At 51.7% G+C, this 10,213-nt stretch overlaps 1 protein-coding gene across 1 annotated transcript in view; it reads left to right on the plus strand.

The window, feature by feature from the left end:
• The window catches only part of KANK4 (KN motif and ankyrin repeat domains 4), a 120,130-nt gene that overhangs the window by 86,108 nt on the left and 23,809 nt on the right, over positions 1-10,213 (plus strand). The window contains exon 3 of the mRNA XM_056814119.1: positions 8,619-10,213. This exon is cut by the window's right edge and continues 55 nt beyond it. Within this exon, the coding sequence (XP_056670097.1) occupies positions 8,619-10,213 (1,595 nt within the window). The remainder of the gene's footprint in view (positions 1-8,618) is intronic.

Genomic DNA, 10,213 nt, shown 5'->3' on the forward strand with positions numbered 1-10,213 from the left:
TCTGCTAAAAGTATTATATTTTTAGAGGTTTATTAAAGATTAGGAATAAAGAAAATACAAAATAAGAAAGCACGTGCCACCAATATCTTGCCTGCTAGGTAGAGAGCCGAGTGTGCCCAGAAGTGGAAGCTGAGAGAGAGCGAGAGATGTGGTACAGTCAGTTTAAATGCCCCCTTTGCTCTCGGCCCAGGTGAGGACCTCCGGTGAGATTTCAGGGAATTCTGGGAACTACCAAGGACTTCTGGGAATTGTAGTCTGGGGTTCAAAATCTCCATTTTTACATTTCCGATGCCTCGCCATTTCCAAAGAGTTAGTCTAGCCATGACTAAGACCACTTTAGAGAAGGGCAGCTTATGTGTTTTTGTATCCGCTCAGCATCGGCTAAGGGTGTTCCTAGAGAGCTTGATAGAGATCTGGAGTCAGGAAGACCCAGGTTCGCATCCCACCTCTCACCTTGGCCTCAGTTTCATCCACAGAATGACTGGATTGGACTAAGTAGTCTCTGAAGTCCTTTCCAGCTCTGGATCCTGTATGTGCCCTTGGACAAGGTGTATCCCGTGCCTCAGTTTCCTGATTAGTAAAATAAGGTGTTTGTAATGGATAGCCTTTGAGCCTCTGTGATCCTCTATACTGACTCATGAACTTGCGAGTGTTAGAGCTGGAAGGGACCCTCGAGATGTGAGGAAGCCACAGCCCAGGGAGGGAAAGGTTCTCCCTTTCATCCCACTATTTAGGAGGTGAGCAGTGTTAAAACGGGGGTGTCCTGGCTCCTCATTTGGTGTCCTTCTGCTCTGAGATGCTGAGGAAGGCCAGGGCCACCCTCTGGATCAGGAAATAGGAGGCGTTCCTCCCCCACTTACCTCCAGACCTGCTCTTCCTCTGTTCCCAACGCTAATCGCCCCATCCCAAGTGGGCCCAACGCAGCCTTGGAGCAGCCCCGAGAGTTCGCCAGCTCATCCCCTTCCCGTCTGGCCGGGCACCTCGGCCTTCTGCATTCTGCAGCCTCTGACTCTTCCGGGGTGCCTGCCTGGGGAAAGTCCGTCTCTCCTTCCTCCTCAGGTTTCTCCTCTTTCCTTTGGGGCAGATGCAGACACGGGATTCAAAGTTCCAGCCTCTCTTGGCTTCTTCCAGAAAGAGGCTTCATTTACCTTCCCGTTACCACTTCTTTTATCTTTTTGGCTTCCTGTCGAGTGCCTGTTTTTCAGATCCATTTTGAAACAAAAAATCCCCCCAGATCCTTTCCCCTTTTCTCCCTCACTGCCGAGGCCTCTTGGATTGTGGCCGTTTCCTTGATGAGCTCTGGCCGTAGCCTCTGGGTCCCCATCATCCTGCCCTTCTGGGTCCGATGGCCCAGAATCAGAGCCTTCGAATGCAAGGCCGGAGAGGCCCGTCTCCTTCATGTGGTAGAGGAGGAAAATGAAGCCCAGGAAGAGTTCAGTGTCTTGCGCAGGGTCCCACAGGCCATGTTCCTCCACCCAGCACCCTTTGAGCTCTGTGAGTTGTGCCTCAACCAGGGCTGGTTCCTCAAGCATTGCAGGGAGGCCAGGAGAGCCAGATTGTAGGTGAGTGTGTAGAGGAGGGTAATCAGGAAGCAGACTGGGAGAGAAGGAAAGGGCCACATTTGGAAGGGCTTAGAGCCGCAGACGGGAGCTTCTGTTTGTCCCGGGAGGTCATAGGGAGCCACTGGAGTTTATGGAGTAAAAGGTGATCATGGGTCCATGCTTTAATAAAATCCCTTTGGCGGCTGTGTGGGGAATAGATTGGAGAGGGAAGGAGGCACAGAGACCAATGAGAAGAGCCTCCGTGTGGCCAGGCTTGGGAGGGCCGACCGGCCCCAGTATTCATTTCGTGTGGGAGAATTCAAGATTCCAGTGAGGATTCAGGGAAGGAAGAGCTGCAGCCGTAGCTGGACGGCCAGCTTTAAAACAAAGCAGCAAAGCAACAGAGAATGCCCGAGCGAGCAGCAGAGCAGTTTTCACCTCCCATTTCTGACTTCTCGGGCCATGAGAGCCTCTCACGTGCCTTGTTTGTCTCTGGGCTCCCTCGCCTGTGGATCGGCCCCACTTTTTCTTTTTCATGTCTAATAGTTCCTGCTTTTGACCCTCTCCAAGGTCCTGGGTTCCTTTTGTCAGGCGGAGGCCATCAGAAAATGCAGAGTAGTTTCCCCTCTAGCCGAGGCTCTGCCACCTGGGTCAGAACTTTGGGTTCTGTTTGTCAATCCCAGGATCTCTGGGGGGAGCGAACTCTCCAAAAGGACAGCGTAGGCCGATGATGAAAGGAGGAAACTGGTAAGAGGGAGCCCGGCTGAGTGGGACTCTTGGCTTTGTTTCTTGTGAGCTACTACCTTGGGTGAACAGCGAAACTCTCCCATTTATAAAGTGAGGCAGTTGGAGCAGACACTCCCTAAGGGTAGCTTACTGGGCATCCAGTGGGCACAGTGGCAAGCCTGGACTTGGGAAGACTCATCTTCATGGGTTCAAATCAGCCTCAGACACTTACTAGCCTGGTGACCCTGGGAAAGTCACTTTATCCTGTTTGCCTCAGTTTCCTGATATGTAAAAGTGAGCTAAAGAGAGAAATGGTGAAAAACTCTAGTATTTCTGCCTTGAAAATCCCAAATGGGACCATGAAGATGAAATAGGGTCGCTGAAATGACTGAACAAAAATAGGGTAGCTCTATCCATGGAGAATACTTTTGAGCTTATTTTGACTCCCATTGGGGTAGGCAATAGCACCAGGAGGAACAATGGATGGTTCAAGGACATTGAGTCTAATTCCCTTATTTTATGAGGATACTAAAACCCAGATGGGCAAAACCACTCCTTCACAGTCCCACAGGGACTAAAGGGCAAAGCCGGGATTTGAATCCAGGTCCTCCGACTAGCTCCAAACACAGTTCTGTTTCTACTCTTCTAGGCTGCTCAGTCCTGTGATGAACATGCCCCCTCAGCACCAGCCTCCCTCATTTTCCAAGCTCTTACCTTTTGTCTTAGTAGCAATTCTTTTTATTTGTTCACGGTAAACCCTTACCTTTTATTAATTTCAAAACAGAAGAGAGGTAAGGGCTAAGCCATGGGGGTTAAGTGACTTGCCCAGAGTCACACAGCTGGGAAGTGTCTGAGTTCAGATTTGAACCCAGGACCTCCCCTCTCCAGGTCTGGATCGCCATCGCACTGAGCCACCCAGCTGCGCCCCCCCTCCAAGATTTTAAATTGTGGAGGGTTTGTTTCTCTTAAGAACACAGTAGACAACCCCATATTGATGTGTCATCATGACATTTCTGAAAGCAAATGCAGGAACGATGGCCCCGGAGGCCTGTCCTCCATCGGACACGCTCTCAAGATCGGCTTTCCTCTCTCGGCGATGATGCCTCAGCACTGAGTTCTTGGCACTTGCATGGAATTCCCTTTTTTCAGGCAACACGTGTTTTCAGTATGGGGCTGAGGAAGTACCGCCTCTGGCTGGAGAACAGAGAGAAGCCCGCTGGCCCCTCAGAGCTGGGAGCATGGCGGGTGATCAGTGATTCTGGGGCGGGATCCGTGGAGAAGTCCCAGGGAAGGGCCCTCCCCAGCCCTAGGCTTAGAATGCTCAGGCCAGCAGAGGTCAGTGACTGCTCCAGGGTCAACCATCCCCACCGTGTTAGAGGCAGGAAAGGAACTCGAACAATATCGATCATCTCCTGCCACCTCCCAGCTTTATACAGAGTAACTGCCATCCGACAGATCACTGTGCACGCGCATCGTGGCGCTCCTTTAAAAACCCAGTGAACGGCTGACCCTCCTGCCCAGGCTGCTGCTCCCCGTGCCAGCAGAGCTGAGGCCGTGCCCTGCCCCCTGGAGAGAATCGGTACGAGCTGGCAGAAGACAGTCATCTCAGGACCACCCCAGTGAAGTGCCCGGAGCCCAGCGCCAGAGCGTCGGCCACCAAAGTGATCCCCCGACTTTTTCAGTGATTTTTTTTTCAATAAATTCCCAAAAATCATCACTGAGGTTTCCCTTCATGTCAGCAGACAAGTTATATATGCATTTAATCATGGAGTGTCACCTGTGACTGTATCAGGAGAGGAAATCCCAGGGAAGATTCTCCCTCGGCCCCTGCAAGTCTGTATCTTTCCACAGTGTATATAGTATTTGAGCTATCCTGGACACAGAGATGTTGACTTGGCCAGAGTCCTGCAACATGTTTGTGTCAGTGGCAGGATTTGAACTCACCTCTTCTTGGTCCTGAAGCCATCTCTCTATCCATGATCTTGTGATGTCTTTTATATTTAACATGTTTTTTTATTATACTACATATATTCTCTCTCTCTCTCTCTCTCCTTCTTTCTCCCTCCCTCTCTCTCTCTCTCCCTGTCTCCCTCGCTCTCTCTCCTCTCTCTTCCTTTCTCTCTCTCTTCTCCCCCTTTATTTCTGTCTCCCTCTCTCCTTCACTCTCTCTCCTTTTCTTTCTCCCTTTCTCTCTCCTTCTCCCTCTTCCTTCCTTTCTCTCCTCTCTCCCTCCTTTTTCTCTCTCTCTTCCTTTCTCTGTCTCCCTCTCTCCCTCACTCTCTCCTCTCTCCATCTTTCTTTCTCCCCTCCCTCTCTCCCTCTCTCCCTTTACTTCTCTCTCTTCCTTTCTCTCTCTACTTCTCTCTCTCCCTTTCTTTCTCTGTCTCCCTTTCTCCTTTGCTCTCTCTCCTTCTCTCTTCCTTTCACTCTCCTTCTCCCTCTTCCTTTCTCTCTCTCTCCTCTCTCCCTCCATCTTTCTTTATCTCTCCCCCTCCCTCTCTCCTTCACTCTCTCTCCTTCTCCCTCTTCCTTTCTCTCTCTCTCCTCTCTCCCTCCATCTTTCTTTATCTCTCCCCCTCCCTCTCTCCTTCACTCTCTCTCCTTCTCCCTCTTCCTTTCTCTCTCTCCTCTCTCCCTCCATCTTTCTTTCTCTCTCCCCCTCTTCTTTCCCTCATCTTTCTTTCTCTCTCCCTCTCTCTCCCTCCCTCTTTCTCTCTCTCTCCCTTTCTTTCTGTCTCCCTCTCTCCTCACCTCTCTCTCCTTCTCTCTCTTCTTTTCTCTCTCCCTCCCTTTCTTTCTCCCCCTCCCTCTCTCCCTCTCTTTCTCTGTCTCCCTCTCTCCTTCACTCTCTCTCCTTCTCTCTTCCTTTCACTCTCTCTCCTTCTCCCTCTTCCTTTCTCTCTCTCTCCTTCTCTCTTCCTCCATCTTTCTTTATCTCTCCCCCTCCCTCTCTCCCTCTCTCTCTCCCTCCCTCCCTCTCTCTGTGACTCTGTCTCTCTCTGTCTGCCTCTGTCTTTCTCTTTCCATACATTATATGTAAAATTCTACATTTTATGACTGCATATTTTGGCTCTATAAATATACAATTATATTTATGAGTATATATAGCTAGAACTATGCACATATACCCAGTCACAATATATAACATGTATAATTATTGTATATATGTAGACACACATGTATATGCTTAGTGATAAGTATATACATGTGTGCATATATATGCATTATTGATCAGTCATTTCAGCCCTGCCTGACTCTTTGTGGCCCCATTTAGAGTTTTCTTGGCAAAGGTATTAGAGCACTCTGCTATGCTCTTCTCTAGTTTATTTGACAGGTGAGGCACACTGGATTAAGTGACTTGCCCAGGGTCATACAGCTAGTGACTATGTGTCTGAGGCCAGATTTGAACTCGGATTTTCTTGACTCCAGGCCCAATGTTCTGTCTACTATACCAGCTAGCTCTCCCCCCCCCCCCCCCCCCACGTAAGAGACTCCAGACTGGAGTTGGTAGCGTCTTCAGGGATATTTTCTCGTCCCCATTTTATAGATGAGGCAGTTACAGCCCAGAGAGGAGAGCGGCTGGAATAGCCAGTGGACTTTAGGCCAGTGGGGAGACGCTGTGGACCCCAAAGGAGAGCCTTTCCTGACCCCCCCTGGCTCTGCCCATATGGTCCAGGCCACCCCAAGAAGCCACTCCTGGATTTCTCAGGCCGGGGATTTTCCTGGCATTCTCTTGGTGGGCCTCGTGGGAAGCTGGATAGAGAAGCTCATTGTAAGCAGGTGGTTTTTGCCAAGGGTTACTTCCTCCCCGCCCCGCAGCCCATTTTCCTAGAGTTGGCAGCCAAGCAATAAAACCCATCAGTTAGTATGTAGGAAACATCTAACATGCTTAGGGGCCTGTGAGCTGTGCCAGGGGCCCAAGATGAAGAATGATTCATTAATACACAGGAGCTGGAGGGAACCTGAGAGTCCATGGAGTCTAACTGCCTCAGTTTCCTCATCTGTAAAATGGGGGTAATAACAGCACCTACCTCTTAAGGTGATTGTGAGGGTAAAATGAGATCATAATTGTCAATTGTTTTATGGAACTTTTTTTTTTTAACTCTTACCTTCCACCTTAGAATGAATACTGTGTACTGGTTCCAAGGCAGAAGAGTGGTTAGGGCTAGGCAATGGGGGTTAAGTGACTTGCCCAGGGTCACTCAGCTAGGAGGTGTCTGAGACTCGATTTGAATTCGTAAAGATGAGTCTTTCTGACTCCAGGCCCAGCATTCTATCCACTGTGCCAATTATACATGAAATAGAGAAACTCAGGGGCTAATCTAGATCCTTCAAGGCTCAGCTCAAAAGCACTTTCCTGACTCCTCCCCAGTTCTTAGATCTCCCTGATCCACAGCCAGAAGTACTCCACATCATGTATTTCAATATTTTAAGGTTGGCTTGAGCAGATTCTCAGAATGGCTCCAGCTTTCTGTGCTGCTCCTCCGCCATCTTGGCTCCATCCCCATGTGTTGTGATTTGACTTGCGTCCATGCTGGGATCCCCTTCCTTAGCCCAGCAGAAGAATGTGCAGTTCTGGAGGAGGGGGACCCTTTGACTTTTGTCTTCTCTAGTTTATTTGACAGCTGAGGAAACTGAGGCAAACAGGATTAAGTGAATTGCCCAGGGTCATACAGCTAGTGACTAAGCATCTGAGGTCAGATTTGAACTCAGATCTTCTTGACTCCAGGACCAATGTTCTGTGTATTGTACCAGCTAGCTGCCCGTGTGTGTGTGTGTGTGTGTGTGTGTGTGTGTGTGTGTGTGTGTGTGTGTGTGTGTGTGTAGTAGTAGTAGTAGTAGTAGTAGTAGTAGTAGTAGTAGTAGTAGCAGCTCTAGTGCCTGGGATATAGCTTACTAAAGGCTTCCTGAACAAGCAAAGATGAATGACTCCAAGTACACCAGGAAGGCAAAGGGAGGGTAAGAGTATTCTGAGAAGGCTCCAAGGGGGAGGTGTGATGTCAGCTGGGATTTTATGGATGTTGGCTTGGAACTGGATAGATGCATTTGACAAAGGCAGGAGGAGAAAGTGAGAAGGCTTTCCACTTGAGAAGAGTATCATGGAGAATGGAATGAGCATGGTGTTCTGAAGAGGGCAACTAGTTTGGAGCAGTGTGTGCTATAGCATGACGTAATGGGAAACATGTCACATTTGTTGCCAGAAGGCCTGGATTCAAATCCTGCCTCTGCTGCTTGTATTTGGGCAAGTCTCTGGGCCTCAGTTTCCTCAGCTGTAAAATGAGGAATCAGGATAGATGACCTCTAAGGCCCCTTCCTGTTCTTAATCCTCTGATCCCCCAAACTAAGACAACCATAAGTATTATACATCTGTGCTATTGGCAATAGTCAGTCCACAATCAAGCGCTTATTAAGCTAGGGGAGGCCAGGCTTCATGAGCAAAGAGAGGACGCCAGGGAGGTCTCTCCATTGGAGTCTTCAGCATCTCCCTGCTGGCCTACCATTTGTCAGCTATCCCAGGCTTTCTCTTCTCTGGGCTATAATTTCCTCTATTGACTAGACCCTGGGGCTACGGAAGGGAACCACTTTAGGTTCTTGAGTTGACAGAAAGCAGTCAATACTTCCAGGTACAACGGGTCCCCCATCACATGAATTTGCCCTTTTGCCTTCTCCGTAGTCAGGGGAAATGGCCTCCCCTCCTTTTTTTCCAGAGCTATGGGAGAGCTTAGCTTATTCTAAAGCCTTCAGGTGGAAGGGGTCCAGGGAACGGCGAAGGGCGACCGAGCAGGGGCTCTATCCCTCAATCCAGTTGGTTCTCCCTGGCCACGGGAGAAAGCCGACATGATGACATTCTAGATCACTTAAGTCTCTGGGCTCAGCCGGATTTACTGGTGTTTATTTGAATAATGCCGGGCTTTTTTGTAGAGTTGCTCAGACAAATTGGTGGCTCAACCTTTAAAGCCTTCCATTTATATAATTGCCAATTAGTGGCCCATTTTGGCAAATCCTGGGCTATCTCAGCCTGACAATTACACAAGTCGAACCCATTGACAAAACGAGGCCGTGTGGAGTTGCTCTGCGGCCGTATCTAGGCAGATTCCTCTCCAGCTCTTCCGGTGACATACTGCAGATGGGGAGCCATTCGCGCTCTCTCTCCTCTGTCCCTGCAGATACTGCCTAATTATGAATTGATTTAATAAGTTTGAGTTGCCTCGAAGCCAACAAGACCAGCAGCCTTTCAGCATGTTTGAGCCGTTGCCGGGTTTTGCAGGATAGTGTCGGGAGGGAGGCTTCGTCCTACCGGGCTAGAATTGGGGGGATTTAAAAAGGAAAATATGTCTTCTTGTTTTCCAGCCAGAGACCAGGCGCCATCCCAAAGGGACGGAGAAAAAGAGGCTCCCCAGAGTCACCCCTATTCTGTGGAGACGCCGTACGGCTTCCACTTAGATCTGGACTTTCTGAAGTATGTGGACGACATCGAGAAAGGAAATACCATTAAGAGAATCCATATCCACAGGAAAGCCAAGCAGCCCAAATTTAGTACTTTGCCTCGGAACTTTAGCCTCCCTGACAGTGGGGCCAGGCCCCACGCAGCTCCTCCCCACCCACCGTGGACCTCCGCATTCTCGGGCCTGCCCAGAAAGACCTCCCTGGGGTCGGAGGAACCCCCCGGGGATCCTGCTCAGCCCTTGGCTGGAGGGGCTGAGATCAGCTACAGGAGGAGAGCCCTACTGGCCGAGACCATTCGCCAAGCGGAGGCCCCCCCGTGTGCTGAGGCCGAGCTCGACGGTGGGAGGGGGAGGCCCCAGCTGCTCAGGGCCTCCAGCATGCCGGCGACCCTCCTCCAGCACAAGCTCTCAGATGAGCAGAGCCTTAGCCCCGGCCTCACCGAGGCTCAGCCCCGAGAGGAAGACGGTCTCTCCGAGGCTGCCTTTGGCCCTGTAGAGGACTTTCCGGATCCCCACAGCTCCGGCCTGCAGGCATCCTCACAGCCCCAGATGGAGGAGTTGGCAGCTCCGGTGCCAGGAATCCCTGACCTAGTCCAGGACACGCCAGAACTTGGGGACCAGGACAAAGGGCTCCAGAGCCACAGCTGTCCCCTGAGCCCGGCTCCCTTTCCCCAGGACCTTCCTGTGGTCTTAGAGAGTGTGGAAGAAGAGCCAAAGGCACCAGAAGTTGAGCTGGGGACCCCCCCTGGGACCCCCACCCCAAGCCCGCCGCCTCTGCCATCTCCCATCCCTGAGAATGAATTCCCCTCGGAAATGGAGCTGAACATCAGTGAAATCCCACCTCCGCCCCCCGTGGAAATGGACATGCGCAGCTCGGGCCTTGGGGTGCCCGAGGAGAGCTTGGGGCTGGGGCCCTCCGACCCCCTGAAGCAGCGGGTCAGTGCCCTGGAAGGACAGCTGTCTGCAAGGACAGAGGAGCTGGCCAAGCTCAGGGCCCTCCTTCGGCAGCAAGAAGACGAGCTCCAGAGCAAAGAGCGGAGCATCCGTGAGCTGGTGGGCACCGTGGCGGAGCTGGAACGCCGGCTGGGCCGGAGTGGCGCTGTGTGCGACAAGGGCGTCCCGGTCAGTCCGCCTGTCAGCCCCCGGCCGGCATCGCCCCCTCCTCAGGAGCCAGATGTCTCCCCCCCGACCCCCAGCCCCAGCTATCTCTGCACAGAGCTCAAGATCGAGGAGCAGGTCCCCGAGGCGGGCGGCCCGGGGGGCTCTCCATCCAGCGTGGGCACCGGCACTTCCTCCCCCGGCACGGAGCAGCGGGGCTCCCCTCCTGACGCCTCCATCGGCCAGTACGTGAAGAAGATCCAGGAGCTCCTTCACGAGCAGTGGACGTGCCTGGAGCACGGCTACCCCGAGCTGGCCAACGCCATCAAGCAGCCCGCGTCCAAGCTCAGCTCCATCCAGAGCCAGCTCGTCAGCTCCCTCAACTTGCTGCTGTCTGCCTAC

The sequence above is a fragment of the Monodelphis domestica genome, chromosome 2 (genome assembly GCF_027887165.1).
Source record: "Monodelphis domestica isolate mMonDom1 chromosome 2, mMonDom1.pri, whole genome shotgun sequence".
Classification (NCBI taxonomy): domain Eukaryota; kingdom Metazoa; phylum Chordata; class Mammalia; order Didelphimorphia; family Didelphidae; genus Monodelphis; species Monodelphis domestica.